The sequence below is a fragment of the Oncorhynchus gorbuscha genome, linkage group LG04, assembly GCF_021184085.1.
Source record: "Oncorhynchus gorbuscha isolate QuinsamMale2020 ecotype Even-year linkage group LG04, OgorEven_v1.0, whole genome shotgun sequence".
NCBI classification, from domain to species: Eukaryota; Metazoa; Chordata; class Actinopteri; order Salmoniformes; family Salmonidae; genus Oncorhynchus; species Oncorhynchus gorbuscha.
This window is the reverse complement of record NC_060176.1, coordinates 38,583,354-38,604,114: the sequence shown is the minus strand read 5'-3', so window position 1 is coordinate 38,604,114 and position 20,761 is coordinate 38,583,354. Positions and strand designations below refer to the sequence as shown.

The 20,761-nt window shown below is 42.5% G+C and overlaps 1 protein-coding gene across 3 annotated transcripts in view; it reads right to left on the bottom strand.

Moving 5' to 3' along the window:
• nos1 (nitric oxide synthase 1 (neuronal)) overlaps positions 1-20,761 on the bottom strand; it is a 67,137-nt gene that overhangs the window by 32,787 nt on the left and 13,589 nt on the right. For all 3 annotated transcript variants that reach the window (XM_046346741.1, XM_046346742.1, XM_046346743.1), the window contains 7 exons: positions 18,527-18,664; positions 16,671-16,816; positions 15,219-15,381; positions 13,659-13,750; positions 7,280-7,421; positions 6,847-6,986; positions 4,975-5,149 (listed from right to left, as the gene is read on the bottom strand). In XM_046346741.1, the coding sequence (XP_046202697.1) occupies positions 4,975-5,149; positions 6,847-6,986; positions 7,280-7,421; positions 13,659-13,750; positions 15,219-15,381; positions 16,671-16,816; positions 18,527-18,664 (996 nt within the window). The remainder of the gene's footprint in view (positions 1-4,974; positions 5,150-6,846; positions 6,987-7,279; positions 7,422-13,658; positions 13,751-15,218; positions 15,382-16,670; positions 16,817-18,526; positions 18,665-20,761) is intronic.

Below are 20,761 nucleotides of genomic sequence, written 5' to 3'. Positions count from 1 at the left end.
GCCTGGCACACCACTGACAGGTCTTTTACCTCCTCCATATAGGCGGTCTCATTGTTGTCGGTGATCAGGCCTACCACTGTTGTGTCATCAGCAAACTGACGGTGTTGGAGTCATGCTTGGCCAAGCAATCAAGGGTGAACAGGGAGTACAGGAGGGGAATAAGCACACACCCCTGAGGGGAACCGGTGTTGAAGATCAGCGTGGCAGATATGTTGTTGCCTACCCTTACCAAATCCAGGATCCTGTTGCAGAGGGAGGTGTTTAGTCCCAGGGTCCTTAGCTTAGTGATGAGTTTGTGGGCACTATGGTGTTTAACGCTGAGCTGTAGTCAATGAACAGCATTCTCACATACGTGTTCCTTTTGTCCAGGTGGGAAAGGGCAGTATGGACTGCGATTGAGATTGCGTCATCTGTGGATCTGTTGGGGCGGTATGTGAATTGGAGTGGCCCTAGGATTTCCGGGATGATGGTGCTGTGAGCCATAACCAGTCTTTCAAAGCACTTCATGGCTACCGACGTGAGTGCTACGGGTTGGTTAGTCATTTGGGCAGGTTACTCTTGGGTACAGGGACTGGTGGTCTGCTTGAAACATGTTATTACAGACTCAGTCAGGGAGAGGTTGAAAATGTCAGTGAAGACACTTGCCAGTTGGTCCGTGCATGCTCGGAGTACACGCCCTGGCAATCCGTCTGGCCCCTCTGACTTGTGAATGTTGACCCGTTTAAAGGTCTTGCTCACACCGGCTATGGAGAGTGTGATCACAGTCATCCGGAACAGCTCTCATGCATGCTTCAGTGTTTCTTGCCTCGAAGCGAACATAAAAGGCATTTAGCTCCGCTGGTAGGCTCGCGTCACTGGGAAAATCACGTCTGGGTTTCCCTTTGTAGTCCGTAATAGTTTGAAAACCCACATCTGACGAACTGCAGAGCCGGTGTAGTCGGATTCAATCTTAGTCCAATATTGACACTTTGCCTGTTTATGGTTCATCTGAGGGTATAGCAGGATTTATTATAAGTGTCCAGATTAGTGTCCTGCTCCTTGTAAGAGGCAGCTTTAGCTTTTTAGCTTGGTGAGGATGTTGCCTGTAATCAATGGCTTCTGGTTGGGACATGTACGTATGGTCACTGTGGGGACAACGTCAATACTCCTCAATGCCATTGGATGAACGGAACATATTCCAGTCTGTGCTAGAAAAACAGTAGTGTAGCATCTGCATCGTCGGACCACTTCCGTATTGAGCGAGTCACTGGTACTTCCTGCTTTAGTTTTTGCTTGTAAGCAGGAGGATAGTTATGGTCAGATTTGCCAAATGTAGGGCTTGGGAGAGCAGTGTACGCGTCTCTGTGTGTGGAGTAAAGGTGGCCTAAAAACACACAAGTCTGGTTTGGACCGTGCCTCTTAAAGGTGTATACCAATTGCATTTATCTTCCCAAGGCAAGCTGGGGATAGCTATGAGGAGTTTGCCATATGCCATTGATGCTCCGCTATAGGGGAAGAGCGGCTTGCCCCTCGTCCTTCGCTGCTGTCTAGTCGATGAAGAGCCCCCCCTTCTCCTGGGGCCAAGCCCTGGAAAAGTCGGTGAAATTCCTTGGGGTAGCCATCATGATGCCAGCCCATGAGGGATGGGTCTGCGAGGCAGTCTCATCGCTTGAGTTAAGAGTGGGACGAACCACATTGGGCTGCTCTGTGCACTCTACGGCAGAGGGTGTTCACAGCAAAGAATACACACAATGGATGCATGGCACTGAACACTGCTTCCGCGTGTTAGACACCCAGGCAGACGACATACAGGGAGTGTGTCCTTACCTAAAATGGTCACCCTGCATTGACAAGATTGTGCTTGTACAGGGGCCTTGCTTGGTACCCACTGGGCCGAGTTAGCAGGTTCCATGATTCCAAGAAACAGCTAATCCGAGAACAAAGGGAAAAGAGACTAGCGTTCGCCACTTGGGCTAGAAGCCTAGCTAGTTAGCACAGTGCTATCAGGATAAGCTAATCCTGTAAACAATGTGAACATAGCTGGCGATCACCACATGGGCTGGTAGCATAGCTAGTTAGCACAAAGTTATCCAAAGGAAGCTATTGCTCTTACAAACAAAAGAGTGGCTCTCGACCAATAAGCAGTGATGCTAGGATGGACAGTCTACTCAACGCCGGTGGAGGGTTTAACAAAACGTACGAGCAAACTAGTAATTCTACCCTTCCAGGTAGATTAGCTAGTCGGTAGGATAGCTAGCCTTGCCGAGAGCTAGCCAGGTTAGCTAAGCCTTGCAGCTAAGCTATCCAAGTCTCAGCAGCTAGCAGTGTGATGCTAGCTACAACAGGAGATGAAGGAATAAAAGCGGTGAAGCAAATTCCTACCTGAAGCAAAACTGTTCCTTTTGGTGAAGTCACCCAACAATAAAGATAACCCTGCACTCGGCGGTGTAACCTTAATGGCACTGAAAAGTTACAGGAAAACCCATCGAGCCGTGCTGAAGAGAGCTAAGTATAACTGTTCTGTGAGGAAGAGAGGTGAAAATGACCAGAGGGCAGGCGAGTGGCTCATTAATATGAGGTTAGGGGCTCCCTCATTCGCAAATCGACCAGTCTGTCTCGAACAGACGGGTATGATTGGTTATTCGAGGTACTTTGAAAAATTCTGGTTTATCCCCACGGTGACAGATAATTGAAAGAACTGAAGCTAAGTTGGGGCCATACTGCCAAACAAGCTTTAGACCATCAGAAGTGGAGAGATCATGTCTCTGCCTTATCTGCCAGAAGGCACAAACAGGATAAGTGAGATTTCAATTAGGGTGACATTTTACTCTTCTTATCGCTGTTCACAAAATGCGATCGTATTCACTGTTACATTGAAGATAAGCATTCAACATTATCCTTCAAGTAAACTAGTGTGAAAAACCTGTGACAGGTAAGTCCTGATGTTTGTAAAGCTACATAGAAAATGGACAATCCAATACAGTATATAGAAGACAAGCAACTAATGTTATCCCTCATGTGAGCAGGTTGTGATTAGGTTATCCTGAGTGACGGGTAAGTGGTTGCAGTCAGTATCAAATCACATTTCACAATTAGCCCGAATACCCTAAAGACATAATTTTACATTCTAGAAATTGAGAAATGTTCTAAAAATGGAGACATTCAAATTAAAATAAACAACCCTTTTAGAAGTGCCTCATATTCTGCATCAAAAAATAAGAACATTTACCATAGTAGCTCACAATATCATAATTTTGTATATGGGTAAACCTGCATTTAGCAGAAGGGAGTGCATGGGGCTTGAGATGGGAACATGAGACGAGGGGAAATGACTGAGAACAGCTCAAGTTACTCTACGCCTGGGAACTGAAAACAAAATATTACCGCCATTATAATGGTTATGCTAAAACGTTGGCTGAATACCAACAGCACAACCAGATCCGTACATATTTTATCCACGTATTATATCTACAGCCTCTAAGCTTGACAATGCTCTAGTCACCGTGCTACAGCATACAGTTTGTGAAAAGACAAGATATCGTCAGACCAACAATAGAGTGAAGACTTGCTGCTTCCAAGAAAACTATCCATTTTGATATCAAACAAATAAAATAATTAAAATTAATTAAAATATTATACACCCCCCCCTTTTGCTCTCAGAACAGAGACTCAATTATTCAGGGCATAGACTCTACAAGGTGTCTAAAGTGTTCCACAGGGATGCTGGCCCATGTTGAGGCCAATGCTTCCCACAGTTGTCAAGTTGGCTGCATGTTCTTTGGGTGGTGGACTATTCTTGATACAGACGGGAAACTCTGGACCATGAAAAACCCAGCAGCGTTGCAGTTCTTGACATAAACTGGTGCGCCTGGCACCTACCACCATACTGTCACGCCTTGGTCATTGTATTTTGTGTTTTTGTTATATGTTTGGGTAGGCCAGGGTGTGACATGGGTTTATATGTTGTGTTTCGTATTGGGGTTTTATTAGCATTGGGATTGTGTATGATTAGGGGTGTGTCTAGTAAGGCTTGGCTGCCTGAGGCGGTTCTCAATTGGAGTTAGATGATTCTCGTTGTCTCGGATTGGGAACCGTATTTAGGTAGCCTGAGTTCGCTTTGTATTTTGTGGGTGTTTGTTCCTGTCTCTGTGTTGTGTCACCAGATAGGCTGTAATTAGTTTCACTTTCGTTCTGTTGTTTTTGTATTTAGTTTCAGTTATTTCATGTACCGCAATTCTTTCATTAAAGTCATGAGTAACCTACACGCTGCATTTCGGTCCGACTCTCTTCTTACAACAGACGAACGCCGTTACACATACCCCATTCAAAGGCACTCAAATATTTTGTCTCGTCCATTCACCCTCTGAATGGCACACATACACAATCCATGTCTCAAGGTTTAAAAAAAATCCATCTTTAACCCGTCTCCTCCCCTTCATCTACACTGATTGAAGAAGATTGAACAAGTGACCTCCATAAGGGATCATAGCTTTCAGCTGGTTAGTTTGTCATGGAAAGAGCAGGTGTTCTTAATGTTTGGTATATTGTTTGGTATATTTTGATGTGTTATGGAAACCTATTGCATGAATATTGAAAGTACAAGTGATGAATGTTAACTCTGCATGTATGCTGTCATGGTATCAGATTAATCCGCCACACTGGTAAGTATTGAAGACGTATCATAACATTTATTTAAAAGCCCTAACAGATTACAGTAAAACATATTATAGATTCTAGATTTACTTCTATCATAGTAAATTGTATAGTAAAAAGTCCACTCACAACTCTTGCAAATTCCCTTCGAAACCCCATGCATAACATATGTAACCACTAATACCTCATGTAATACCTCTCATTAGAATGTCAAAATAGTGGCATTTAACCATTGTAACGAGAGCTGTTAAAGTCCCTGACACCAATCTCGGTGCCAATGTACCAACCACCAAAGGGATGCTTAGAAATGTTTAGAAATGCTTTAGAAAATGATCATAATACCTCCAAGATGTTGTAACGAGAGCTGTCACAGAAGTCCCTGACTCCGATCTCTGTACCCATGTACCAGCCACTGAACGGACAGGCGGTGAATTCCAGCCCCCCCACCTCTAGCAGCATGCTAGATACAGCAGGTAGGCTGTACCACTTCAGATTCAAGTCCTTGAACCAATCATACCTGTATGCACAAGCATAGAAAGACAAAGAGATACGTTCAAATGAACAGTCAAACTTTGGAGGAGTGATGGTGAATGTGACATATCTTGACTAATTGATTCAAATAAATAGGTTCGTTTTCAAGGTATGTAGAGGATGTTTAAGGGTACATATTATATACAGCTTTAATTGAAGCTGACTTGGCTCCTGTTGTTCAACTCAAGGTGCTTCCATCTCAACAATTCTATACTGCTAAGAGTTGAACATTTTACATTCTGAATCGATGTAAAAGTGCATTCTTATCAAGGTGAAAAGCCGACATTGTCATGTTTTGTCATTGATTATCATGTCTTGTCCCTGTGCTTCCCCTTCTATTCGTTTCCCTCTGCTGGTCTTATTAGGTTCTTTCCCTCTTTCTATCCCTCTCTCTCCCCCTCCCTCTCTCACTCTCTCGCTCTCTCTTCTCTCTATCGTTCCGTTCCTGCTCCCAGCTGTTCCTATTCCCCTAATCAATCATTTAGTCTTCCCACACCTGTTCCCGATCCTTTTCCCTGATTAGAGTCCCTATTTCTCTCCTTGTTTTCCGTTCCTGCCCTGTCGGATCCTTGTCTATAATTCACCGTGCTGTGTCTATGTATTGCCCTGTCGTGTCGTGTTTCCCTCAGATGCTGCGTGGTGAGCAGGTGTCTGAGTCTGCTAGGTTCAAGTGCCTTCCCGAGGCAACCTGCAGTTCTTGATCAAGTCTCCAGTCTGTTCTCGTCTTTACGAGTAGTATTATGCCTTTTGTTTTGTAAAGTATCTTTACTGGATTAAAAACTCTGTTTTCGCCAAGTCGCTTTTGGGTCCTCATTCACCTGCATAACAGACATATTACCATGGATCTTGTTCTGGAGGCAGCTCTGCAAAGCGGCCAGTAGTTGGCACAGCCAGTCATCAAATCTGACTTTAAACCACACTGCTACGTTTTTACAATATAGCCCATTTTGACTTTGCAGTTGGCCTATCTAAGCGGAAATCACTCAGTTGTGCCTCCAGGACAAGATTCATGACAACAAACTGCAAAAAGCCGTGGGAAGAGATTAGTGACAAAGCTTACATTCTGATATTGAAGGTTTGTATAGCACGTCAAGGGAAAGAAAATACTGTATGCATGTACAAAGAAATGCATGTACAAAGGATTTCTCCAAGAGATTCTAGATATCTGCCTACTGTGATGTGGAGTGTATTGTTCTACAAGGCAATTTGCTCCTACACTGTAGTTAATAGATACACAGCCAAGAAGTACAGGAGCGCAGCCAAAACTAACATTATCACATGCTCACAGCAAAAACACCTGCAATCACTTCTGAAATTACTGGCCCTACATCCATCTACCTGGTGCTACACAGGCTCGGAGTTGCCCATGGGGGACAGTCTACGCAGTAGCAGAGAGCCATCAGCTTCATGGCAACAGAGTTGAGGCCAACTAAACTGATGCAGGGGGAGATGGGGGGTGGCGAAGGACAGTTCTGGGAGCTTGTTTGATAGAGGATGCCATATGCAGGGGATGAAACTCCCCCTGTGCCTGAAGACTGGTGACATTGCGAGTGTGTGTCTGTGTGGTATGTTAGTGGTATGTTAGCGTGACAATTGGAACACACCCCAACCCAGCCTCTGTTCCTGTATCACTGTTATGAAACTTGGACGTGTATGCGTGTGTGTGTGTGTGGTCTAACTCACTTGGGATGGGTGATCTGCACCTCCAGAATAAGGTCTTGAGGGATCTCAAACAGCTCTGGGTCGTTCCCATTGGATTGCAGCAGGAGGGGCAGCACGTCGAATCGACCCTTGGGAGCCTTCCAGCCCTGCTGGATGCAGATCTAGTAACCAAAACATTTAATAAACATTTTACGTGGACTCACTAAAGTAGATGTGTAACTCCTGTTTGGTGGTTTCCACTCCAGTTTTAGTCAGAGCTTTGGCCTTGCTCGGAGGCATGCTATATAAAGACATTGAACACACTCAGGTTTTGTGATCTACTGTAAGTGGTTCAGTGGGTTGAACCTGACAAGGCAAAGTTTGAGGATTCAAATCCCACGAGGGACACATATTCCATGCTGTTACGAACAATAATTCACTTTGAATAACAGTGACCAGGGTCTTTTTACTCTACCTCAGTGAATTCCACGCTGGCTGGGTCTCCCAGAATCTGACCATCGGGCTGCTTGTAACCGGCATAGCGAATCAGCTGTGTGTTCCATACCCGGAAGTCGCGCTTGCCATCTGTCCTCTGAGGAAATATGGTAATGGCAGATCTGGATAGAAATAACCCACCAGCCCCCAGAGAGAGAAAGTTTAAATGACGAGAGTTTAAAGACAGTATCTATAGATTAGCAATGAAACAAATGAATGTCTACCCAACCACATAGCATCTAATGGTTTAGGGCAGTTTAATTTAGGAGGTCGTGGGTAAGGCAGGCTAGGAAGTCTGACAGGGCCAAAGCTCAGTTACCTTTAGTCCCCCACTACTTGAACCTATCCTGTTGGGTTAAGCTAATGCCATGACTGGGCAAAAGGGTTGATTCTACTAATCTGGCTGTAAGTCTTCGTCCCAAAGGACCCAAATATCTCTGGGCACCAATCTCTATGCTTGCCTTACAGAGGAGAAACTAGTGTCCTCTATAGTCAATACAAGCCCAAAGAATGAGAGGAGAATTTACTATATAAAACTCAAATTGTTTTGGGGTCTGAATCTAAGCAGAAGCAGCCTGGCTGCAGATCAGTTTGTGCTTCAGCCAACTCCTTCATTTGTTGTTATGCCGTACACAAACCCGACAGAGGCTTAAGAGCAAACTGATATGCCATCAGCCTTCTGTTACATGCTTACAGTGGCTAAGTATTATTTGATGTACAGCATCAGCAGTCTTTGGGAATGTGATGTGACTAACTCAGTGCAGTGATGAGTCAGACACATACAGTAGGGAAGAGTGGGGTATGTTGAGCCATTTTTTACATTCAGCACCACTACGTCAAGGGAAATCATCATTCTTTCTAAGAAAGATAACTACATATTTCAGGATGTCTTGTATCCCTGAAAATAATCAGAATTCATGTAAAACATGTGTTTTGAAAACATAGCTTGTCCATAAAAAAGCGGTCTCTTGGCACAACTTATGGGCTAAATTGAGCATAGGGACAGGGTAAGTTGAACCGCCTTGGGGTAAGTGAGTGATAGTGTCCTGTGATAGTGGGTGATGGTAGGTTTAATTAATGGAATTGGGCTGTGGTATATCATAAATGTATGCCTACATTCTGATATAGATATCCCTGTTCAATATCACTTAGCCTTCCATTTATTCACCAGTTGTCTGGGACAGGGATGTTTCCACGTTTTTGCAGATGCAAGGAGGTTACAACTGTTCAGAATGATGATATGATACAAGGTTATGATTAATAAGTTGACTGTTAGATGTGATAGGTAAAAGAGTTTAAAAGTTTAATTTGTGAGATGGTAACTCTTTATAGAACTGCTCTCATGGTGCCCCAGATCCTAATGAGTTAATTGTTACATGATTCATTTAAAATCTGGTAACAATTAAAAATATTTAGGTAAAGATTAATCTTCAGATTAATGTTAATGTCAAATCACGACAGTGGCCATTTGCTCAGCTAACCCAAAGACAAACTATTTTACTATATTAGTCCACAGAGCTACAAGGATGCACTTTGATGCTCGGTTTATAGCATCAGGAAACCTACAGTGGTTACTCAATTAAAAGTTTTGAGATTATGCCACGGCACTTAAGAGGTCATTTGTGGTTTAGTACGTTACCATGCGTCACTGCTTGGTCTGGAGCAAGGGGGAGTTATAGCACTGATTATGCTTTTGGGCCCCAAGGCGCTAAATGACAATGAATGGGCGATAAACCAAATAGAAACTGATAATTGTGCACGACTTCAAAATTGAATTTCAATGAACCCGTTGCGACTCTAGGGGCAGTATTTTCATTTTTGGAAATAAAAAGTTCCCGTTTTAAACGGGATATTTTGTCAGGACAAGATGCTTAGGATAGAAAACACTCTAAAGTTTCCAAAACTGTAAAAATATTGTCTGTGAGAATAACAGAACTGATATTGCAGGCGAAAGCCTGAGAAAAATCCAATCCGGAAGTGCCTCCTGTTTTGAAAGCTCTGCGTTCCAATGCGTCCCTATTGAGCAGTGAATGGGCTATCAACCAGATTACTTTTTCTACGTATTCCCCAAGGTGTCTACAGCATTGTGACGTAGTTTACGCATTTATGTTGAAGAATACCCGTAAGCGGCTACATTGTGTAAGTGGTCACCTGATGGCTCTCAGAGTGATTCTCGCGTAAAATAGAGAGGTAGCCATTTTTCCAATCGGTCCTACTAAAAAACCAATTGTCCCGACGGATATATTATCGAATAGATATTAGAAAAACACCTTGAGGATTGATTATAAACAACATTTGCCATGTTTCGTTCGATATTATGGAGCTAATTTGGAATATTTTTAGCCGTTTTCGTGACTGCATTTTCCGGGCGATTTCTCAGCCAAACGTGAAGAACAAACGGGGCTATTTCACCTACAAAAATAATACTTTGGGAAAAAATGAACTTTGGCTATCTGGGAGTCTTGTGAGTGAAAACATCCGAAGTTCAAAGGCAAACAATTTAATTTGATTGCTTTTCTATTTGTGACAAGGTTGCTTGCATGCTAGCAAGGTATAATGCTATGCTAGGCTATCGATAAACTTACACAAATGCTTGTCTAGCTTTGGCTGTAAAGCATATTTTGAAAATCTGAGATGACAGGGTGATTAACAAAAGGCTAAGCTGTGTCTCAATATATTTCATTTGTGATTTTCATGAATAGGAATATTTTCTAGGGATATTTATGTCCATTGTTATGCTAATTTTGTCATGAATCCGGGATGGGGAATATTTTAACTGAATGATGGATGAAGGTGATTGAATTTAGAACAATAGTGTAAGAATTGCTATTCCTCTGTCCTGCACGCACACCGGAAATAAATACACGTTGTTTCTACTTGGTCAGACGAAGCTGTAAGCTAATGTTTTTATTCTAAGAGAAACTAACATGTTCAATTATATTCCAAGATATTCTTAAAATATATGTGTTGACTGAATATATTCAGCAAGTGGTGTTTGCTAAATAATCAAGTTGATGGTGCAGTCGTATAGCCTTGGCACCAACATTTTCTGATCGTGAAAAATGTAAAATACTGTATAAGCGATTATAAAAAGTCACGACCCTACAATTGATCGCTAGTTTTGGTCTCAAATAAGCACGGTCTTTAACTAAAATAAGAGGAGAGTCAGGTTGAGAACAACCTATTTAAATTATATAAAAAATATTACATTTTTTTGGAAAGGCATGCCAGACAATATCAAAAAGGGCTGTAGGCTTGGGGGAGTTACAGATTAATGTTTTCAGTTGATGCTAAACAAGTTCGATCGAGTTTAAAATCAGGAGACCAACATGTCGAAAATATATTTTTTAGAAATACTGTAGGCCTACCGTTGGTGTTGTAGGTCTTTCATTTATTTAACCTTTATTTTACTACATAAAAGGTTTACTTACTCTGCTTGCATCTTGACCCAGTTTATGCCCTCCTTTGTAATGCAAATCTGGGCGGCAGTGTGTTTTGGTCCGAGAACACCCTTTTCCGGCTTACAGACAGTTATAGAGCCAGACTCTTTTTATGGTGCTACCCGTTCCATGTTTAGGACTATAACCACCAGAAGACATGGAAATGAGCCTGAGCTGATCACCAAAACTTAAAAGGTATTTTGGTTTCAGTGCATTTAAAAAATAAAGTGCCTTTGACCACTGCGCCACTCGGGAGGCCTCAGTGGATTTTCTTTAAAAAAAATGTTTTATATAGCCTATCAATGTGTAGGCATACTGTGTAATAAAATGGAACTAATTACTATGGGAATAAATATCACTGAATGACTGGAAATTTTGGAACAAAGTAGGCTAATGAAGGTAAACAAATTGTTGCTTACTGGAAAATACTCTTTCAAAATGAATGGAAGAGGCAAGTGGAAATTTCTTTTTTCAAACATTTGTTTTTCACAACGGCTATTAGCAGGACAATAGACACGATGTGGTCCCAAAAACAACTCTGACATAGGGTCCAGCATATCTCTTGATACACACAGTAACGTGCTAATTGAGCGCCGAGAGCCAATCTGTTATCCAACGATTACTTTAATAGCCCAGCTACTGCAAGTGTGAAAATCCCCCCAACAAGCAAAAGCCTACCCGCGTGTGGTCAACTATTTTAGCACCGTTTCGCACTGCTCTGAGACAAGCAAGACGACTTAATAAACATATACATTTTTAAACAGTTTAATTACCCCTGCATTATTCTATAAAAAACCCTTAGATATTCATTTAGAATCCTCTAAATTGAATTAGATATACTACTGTGCAAGGATCTTATGTATCTGCCAGTATTTTAATTTAGAGATTGAGGTGAAGAAAGGTGTATGTAGATGGGTAACTGCCTTCCCAAGATCTCTTACCATGTTGTACAATGATTAGCCTACCAGTTGGTGTAAGAATGTATGCACACATGACTGTAAGTCGCTTTGGATAAAAGCGTCTGCTAAATGGCATATATTATTATTATTATTAACTATAATGTTGATGCTCTTGAGAGGAATTTTGCTCTTCACTATCACAATATTAAAAACATTCAAATGCATTCATGAATTCAATCGCTTTAGCCATCATGTTGCGATTCACCTGATGAAGGATTGATTCGATCTATAAGCCCAGGACGAGAGTAAAACGGGCAATAAGACACACTCCAAGAAAGGGAACACATAACCGTAGAATTGCAAGTTGGAGGGCCATCTAACAAGTGCAGATTGGAAGGCCATCAAGCGAAACAGACCAATGGAGCACGGGTAAATGGCTGGAGTATCTATGACTCTGAGGACTGGGTAGGGTAGGGGCCCCATGCCCTCCGCTTCTCCCTTCCCTCTGCGCGGGGTTCTGGGCCGGGAGGGTGGCTTCGGCTCTCGCCCGAGCTCGGATCCCCGCATCTCCTTTTCGCCTGGGTTGTGCCCGACCGGCTCAATCCCCCCTTTCCCCTTTAGGCACGGCCACATGGTGCACCCCCAATATCAAGGTGCACATGGGCCTATTTATATAATGAATATGAATTCGGAGGGCAGAAATGATTCAATATTAAAGCATTAGACCTCTCACTAAAGGCGTCAGTCATACAAAAGTTATACTTAAATGCAAACAGGTTGGAGATAAGAGTACATGGCCATAAAGGCTAGATAATTTTTCAAGCTGTTCAAACATTCATAGATGACCAGCAGGGTCAAATAATACAAACAGTGGTTATAGAAGGTGCAACCGGACAGCACCTTAGGAGTACATGTCAGTTGGCTTTTCAAAGCCGAGCATTCAGAGGTCAAGACAGCAAGTGCATGTGCGAGAGAGAGAGCATCAAAACACAGTAACGTGTGGAATATATCAATAAGAATGTCAGTTTAATATGCAGTGCAGATCACCTCCTATTACCCTTCTCAGAGTTAAAAATTATGTGTGTTCAATTATTTGCGTCATTGTGGCATTTAAAGCATATTGAAGATAAACAATATGATTTGAAGCAATAGCCTACCCGTGTGTGGTCAACTATTTCAGTACCATTTTGCACTGCTCTGAGACAAGCACGGGGAATGGTCTTGCTTAATCAATGATGTTTTTTCTCTGTTTGGGTATTGGTTAGACTACAATTTGGGTGTAGAAACGTTAGGATTATTTTGCTCTTAGTTCTGTAGCCTACTCCCAACCGGTCACGTTGTAAAACCCAGAGGGTTTATTTTTTAATTAAGCAACATTTCTTAAAAATCAATCCCATATACTATTTTCTTACAAAAAAAAAGGATTTAAATTCTCTAGTACAGCCAATATTAAAGACTGTCAAATGCTTCTCAAATATGTCCTCTGGTGGTCAAACTAGCATTAACGGCAACAATGGCTGACAAATAACGTGTTATAGAATTCTGCGGCAGCCCGCAAGGTGTGCTGCAGTACGACAACTTTTATAGGAAGAACCACTGTATAACAAATGAATTTGACTTAGTGAAAATCTGTTTCTGCCCTTTTGTGTATGCTTTCCTAAAACCAAAGTGGGGCCAACTAACCCCCTCTCTCCTATGATGTTTACTCATTGGGGAGTAAAGACGTGGTGTCATGACGTGTGTTTAGGCTTGGCACAGCTGTATTGGACATATGAAGGACTGATCCTGGCTGGGAGTAGTCAACCAGACTAGAGTGACGCCGTTGACATTGACAGGGAACATAGAGGAACAGACAGAAAGAGGGAGGTTCAAGGTGACAGAAAGGGAGGGGGGAAAGGTAAAACAGAAAGAGAAACTGGACAAAGAGAAGAGGGTGACAGACCAGACGAGCAGAGGAAATGACACAGAAAGACAACATTGAGTAAAAGTCACGGGGATAGACAGAGCAGTGCCGACTCACCTCAGGTTGCCTTTGTTAGTGGCATACTTGATGTGGTTGCAGATGTAATTGTACATTCCATGAGCCGTTGTGCAGTCTCTGGCATCAAATACCTGTTAGAAAAACATGTAATGAAATAAAGATCCCGCTGGGCAAAAACTGGTTGAATCACAGTTGTTTCCACGTCATTTTAACCCACCATCAATGTGAGGACATTAAATTAACGTGGAAAACTGACTACATTTGTTCAACTAAATGTAAATCAAAACTAAACGTTGACGTCTGTGCCCGGTGGGATACTAAATGCTACCACAGTTTGAGTGCAATGCTTTGACCTGAAGGTCTTAGTCACTCATAAAACAACTCAACACAAAGACTCCAAGGACCTCAGTGAAAGCATGTTGTCATTTACACTATATCGTTAGGGGGGAAAAAATTGAATAGCGGCATACTCCACAACAGCGTGATTTGATTCCCCTTAGATATCACTTTCATCATCAGCGTTTATTTGACTGTTTCACTACTAACGCTTGACCTGCAATGCCTGGCCTGCCTCCATCAACGTGTGTAGCGACATCACAGACAATATGTTCTTGAAATAGTGAAACATCACTCTGCAATGCATTTATTTGAACTTTTAGAATTCAGTGCACATTCGTCACAGATATTGCTATATTACACAGATCATGAAGATTACACGGATCATGACGAGAGGTGGGGAATGTGTTGTGATCCTCCAGCCAAGTTGATTTGCAAAGTTTATCATACTTGATATCATATTGGCTTAGGAAGATTTTATTTTAAATCGACTGCCCAGTGAAAATCTCACTTTAAAAGTTTATATTCTGTTAACTCATACCCAAATAATGTTGTCAACTTATGTGGCCAAAGCATACATTTGAAACAATAAAAACACTTCAAAAACCACACCTCAAACAGCCATTTTCTCATAGAACATGTCATCTCCCTGAGGAGAATGAGCTGGCCAATCAGTAGTCTCCTTGCATGGATATTTTTTATGACTGGTATACATCCACACCATTCTGTTGTTGGGGTACGTACGCCCACACCATTCCAACACAGAATTTTTAAAGCTGCAATATGTTGCTTTTTTGGGTAACCCAACCAAATTCACATAGAAATTAGTTATAGATCTGTCATTTCATTGAAAGCAAGGTAGATCTATTCTAGGTGTGCCATTTCTAACGTTTCCTGTGCTTTGGTTTCTGCGTCTTATTTCCGGTTATGGAAAATGTATTTCACAGTGGTTTAGATGGTACAATGATTCTCTACACTATGCTTGCTTGATTTTTCACATAAACTGAAATTAGCCTAACTATTAGAATTTGAGCAACCAGGATATGGAGGAGTGCTTTTGAATAGTGCATCTTTAACATACTTAATTTTTTTTAAATTGGAAGGGAAACTTCACCTCACTTATATTGTATGTAATTATAGGTCATATTTAATAAAAATCAGTAAACAATGGGCAGTTACTTTAACATTGAGCATCGAGTTTCTGACCTATAGCTTAGACCACTGAATTCTGCCTACACAGCGCATTTAATCTGAGTTTCCTACTTGTAGTTTGGACCACTGAATGCGTCCTACACAGCGGGCAGCGTTCCTCCAGGCGTGCTTGGCTCCATAGATCAGCTCAGTGTCCTTCAGCTGGTACGTCCCTGAGGCCTCAAGCTCCCTAGTCACCTCCTCCAGCCGGTCTACGTGGGCCTTCGAGCCAAACCTGATGCACACAGCCACGAGGACAGAGAGAAGTAACACAAAGGACATGTAAAAAGAACTGGATTTCGAGTATTTCTTGCATCACTACAGTGGTAGGCTTGATTATCAACAACGAAGTGGGCCTACGGGGAGGAGGTGAGGGCCCTCGGAGTGCGGTGTCAGGAAAATAAAGACTCAATGTCAACAAAACAAAGTAGATGATCGTGGACTTCAGGAAACAGCAGAGGGAGCAGCCCCCCTATCCACATCGACGGGACAGTAGTGGAGAAGTTCCTCGGCGTACACATCACGGATAAACTGAAATGGTCAACCCATACAGACAGCATGGTGAAGAAGGCGCGGCAGCGCCTCTTCAACCTCAGGAGGCTGATGAAATTCGGCTTGTCACCAAAAACACAAACTTTTACAGATGCACAATCTGTATCACCGCCTGGTACGGCAACTGCTCCGCCCACAACCGCAAGGCTCTCCAGAGGGTAGTGAGGTCTGCACTACCTGCCCTCCATGACACCTACACCACCCGAAGTCACAGGAAGGCCAAAAAAGATAATCAAGGACAACAACAACCCGAGCTACTGCCTGTTCACCCCGCTATCATCCAGAAGGTGAAGTCAGTACAGGTGCATCGAAGCTGGGACCGAGAGACTGAAAAACAGCTTATGTCTCAGATTGTTAAACAGCCATCACTAACATTGAGTGGCTGCTGCCAACATACTGACTCAACTCTAGCCACTTTAATAATGGAAAATTGATGTAATAAATGTATCGCTAGCCACTTTAAACAATGCCACTTTATATAATGTTTACATACCATACATTACTCATCTCATATGTATATACTGTACTCTATACCATCTACTGCATCTTGCCTATGCCGTTCGGCTATCACTCATTCATATATTTTTAAGTACATACTCTTATTCATTCCTTTACACTTTTGTGTATAGACAGTAGTTGTTGTTAAGTTGTTAGGTTCGATTATTTGTTAGATATTACTGCATGGTCAGAACTAGAAGCACATGCATTTCGCTATGCTCGCATTAACATCTGCTAACCGTGTGTATGTGACAAATAAAATTTTATCAAAACATTGTACACAGATGCATGAGAAGCACAGAGAGAAATACTCTAAAATAACACATTTAGAGTAATATTTAAATAAAATGTATGTGAGGAAAAACAAAATGGCATTTGTACTACTGATGGGAATGTTTGCAACGAGGGATGCAGGCAAGTACATCCAAAGGTTATTAAAGTAGCTAAAGTATATGGTAAGTGTAACTTCATTACCTTTTGATGCTGGTGTAGTACTGGTCTATGAAGTCAGTAGCCAGCGGCAGCAGCTCCTCTTTGGTTCGAGATTCGTCTGGCTTGCGGCTCCCCTGGCTAGGTGTCATGATGGACCCGAAACACACACATTCAGTGCAGAGCGGCAACTGAAAGGCAATGTGGATGACATCACGTCAAGGCTCTGATGACATAAAGCACTGCATGTCCTTGTGGTTTCCTGACGCATGTCCTTCGTTCAGTTCACATGGATTCCATAACACCTGGAAAATACTTCTCCCTCCCATCTCTTGTTCTCCCTCTATCACGCTCTCTCTCCTACAGATGTATTAATGTAAGACTAAAGTAGAGTAATGCTTCCCACCCCCCTAGTCCTGTCAGAACAACCAGTCAGTGTGCTTTACTTAAATGTCATTTAAAAAAATGTTTTAATCTTTATTTTACTAGGCAAGTCAGTTAAGAACAAATTCTTATTTTCAATGACAGCCTAGGAACAGTGGGTTAACTGCCTGTTCAGGGGCAGAACGACAGATTTGTACCTTGTCAGCTCAGGGATTTGAACTTGCAACCTTCCGGTTACTAGTCCAAAGCTCTAACCACTAGGCTACCCTGCCGTCATGATGCCCACTCATTTACCATTCCATTAAATATGCAAATTGGTACATCCATTTTGAATGACAAATTATTCAAGAATCAATGGGTATATAACTTATGCCCAATGAGCTTAGTTCAACTGTACCCCATCATAACCCAAAATATAAGCTTGCATTGCGTCAAGGTCAATCAACATCGCCTCAAACCATGGTTAAGACTTGAATTATGATATCATGGATGGTCATTCCTTGCATCTATAGCTCTGTCTACGAATCTGAGAGCAGTTACATTTGTCTAAACCCATCCCTCAGCTTTTTCCCCAAAAGAGTGGCCGGGTGCCTGCTAAGGGCTGAATTAGTCATGGAGTCATAGTGGCAGCCTTCAATTGAGCAGAGAACACACAGACCGGAGAAGAAACGGAAAGAGACCAGAAGAAAGAGGAACAGAGACAGAGACAGAAAAAAAAGGAGACTGATCACCACCCAGACCAACTTTGTGTGGTCAGAGGAATACAATTATAAGTGAAGTGCGCCGTCACTTTGGGTAGCTGTTAATGCATTCGCCAGATTAGAGGCAGAGGAGGAAATAGGGAGAAAACGGTCACCCGAGCACAAACCCAGAGTGGAAATTTAACAGTAACTCAACAGCGCTGCTGCTAAAATGGGCAGTCTAGTCACGCTGGCTGAACCAGCCACCCACTCGCACTGTCCAGCCAGTCAGGTTTTGTCCCAAACCCCCCCCCCCCCTTGCTCTGCTCAAACAACCCAGCCATCCAATTCAACATGACGCTCGCTAAAGTTGCGAGTCCCAGAAGTAAACAACATGCACAATTACATGGCCGGTGAGCATGACTAGGTGATGGAAGGGAGAGAGCGAGAAAGAGATATATTAAGAGAGAAAGAGGGAAAGGAAAAGAGGGTGATGAGCAGAGTCAGAGTGTTCAAAATAAAACAAAACAAATCCAACGCCTGACTACATCCGCTCGCCATAAGGCTCTGAGCATTCATGCCACACAGCTGTCCTTTATGGCTTAGACAGAACATTCTGTGATACATTATACTTCTGAAGATGCACCATTAGAATCCTATTCATTGGGATACATAGTAGGCTGTCGTCCGATAAGTTGCTGAAGCAATTAGCTAGGCTGGTGTAAAAACACCAAGCCGACGCTGCAGTTATCTGTTCGGATAAATGACTAAATGCTTAGGTCTTGCTCCAGGGGGTTGCAGTTAAGCACCAGACAAGAAGAAAAGCCAGTTCCGTACCTTACTAGAGCTGTGGTGTAGAGTGTCATTGTAAGTGACTCCAGTCTCCACATTCTTGATCTTCATGAAGCGTGGGCATTTGGAGGGGCTTCCATTCATAAGAGCCTTGTTAGGGGAGATCCTCCCCTGTGTTGGAGGCTAGAGGGATGAGACGGATGTTTAAGAGAATTAATACATTTTAGTCTGTAGAGTAGCGCATAAAGCTTCTACTGTAATGGCCTTTTAACCCACCTCTGAGTAGAGGTTTGAGATGATAACAACTTTAGGTAGAGAGGGAAAAGGAGAGAGAGAGGCTGTGTTGACAATTCTGATCTTTTGCCACTAATTGGTCTTTTGACCAATCAGAGCAGATCTTTGGCAATAAAACTCATCCACAATTTTTTTTGTTGTATTGGGCTGTGTGTAAACGCAGCCAGAGACCGATAGAGAAAGTCCATATCATGGACTGAAAACGTGAGCTCCAACATAAATCCACCAGCAGCATTCTTTTCTCAGCCGTCTGAATCCCAATTCTTACCTTTTTGCCATCAATTGGTCTTTTGACGAATCAGATCAGATCTTTTGACAATTTTTTTATTTAACTAGGCAAGTTCATTAAGAACAAAATCTTACTTAGAATGACGGCCTACCCCGGCCAAAACCTAACCCAGACAAAGCTGGGCAAATTGTGCGCCACCCTATGGGACTCCCAATTACAGCCAGTTGTGATACAGCCTGGAATCGAACCAGGGTCTTTAGTGATGCCTCTAGCACTGAGATGCGGTGCCTTAGACAGCATCCATTCGGGAGCCAAAAACGTCATAATTGGGCACCTGTGTAAACGCAGCCAGTGAGAGACAGGAGAAACACACCCCCATCAGGTAGAAAGGTAGAAAGGTAATCAGCATCCTTAACACTAGCATGATTGACTGCTAATTGCCAGCTCTCTCAGCTTGTCTACTCTGTGGTTATTAAGTGATGATCGCTTGAATGAATGTAATTTACCACAAGTTTCATTGTTGTATTGAATTGATTCTGAAGTGCTCAGGTCTCTCCATGCGGCTGAACCTCAAATCAAAAGGAAATCAATCCCACACCTTGTAATACCGCTCATCATCATCTCTCAAGACATTATTGCAAAACCACGTGGTGAAAGCACCTCAAACAACAGGCGTAAATTGTAGTGCTCGCTGAGGGGATGAAAGCAAAACGTCAATCGAGGCCCATTGAATTTTTAGAGAATAGGAGGAGACCCATCTGAATTCATTTGATTCCTCAGAGAGAGAAGTGATTCTGTGCCCATTACGAAATGCTCACCCACCCAGACAGCGATAGGATGCATACAAACATGTGCCATTGTCATCTCCAAGTTCCTCTATACAGAAAGCCTTTTGTGCAGCTAGGCCGCAGAAAGAGAGCTTATTACCCCTGTAGTCAAACAGCCAGAGGAAGGCAGACGAGTACAATTACACTTTACATGTTAAGTAGGAGAGAGAACAAGAGAGAGAACATGTTCTTAACTTAACATTAAGAACATGAATCATTAATTGGGGGAATTATTCTTTTTTTTTATCAGTTGACAGAGTTTGACTGGTTGAACTCTTTTCAGTGACATTATGCAGAAGAGCACAGGATAAGAGAACTTCTGCCACGGTGCTACTTATTCTTATCCTGAGGTGCATCAAAGGAGAGCCAAGCGACATCTCCAGAACCCGGTGGCGGTATCGTGACAGAACATTCTGCCACTTCTACTTATTAACCAGTCAATTATACAGTAGAAGCTTTAGCAGTGAGCTCAGCACAAGACACAGCCAGAGTCCAGGACAGTCCTCCCCATAAAGTAAGAAATAATCATTCCAAGCCTATCATCATGTCATCAAGCCCTTTCAGTCTAAATGAAATACGAATTTCAACTCTACAACCGTGTCATTTGGTAGTTCTGTAGCCTCCCGTCTCTTGTAGGATGGAGAATGACATATTGCACAACAAGTGGGTGTCCTGCTTCACCATATTCTCAAGGAAATATGGAAAATGGCTGAGAGAATCAAAAGGTAATTTATAACAATCATATATTTATCTCAGACTTTTTACATGTTAGTCATACACCTCTACACTCTCCTATGAGTCAGAAGTCATGGCAGACACACACACATACTGTAGGCCACCTACGATGGCGCCAGTACGCCTGGCTGAGACACACACCTCCCCCATACCCACTACACACACACACACACACGCACATATCCCTCCAGACCT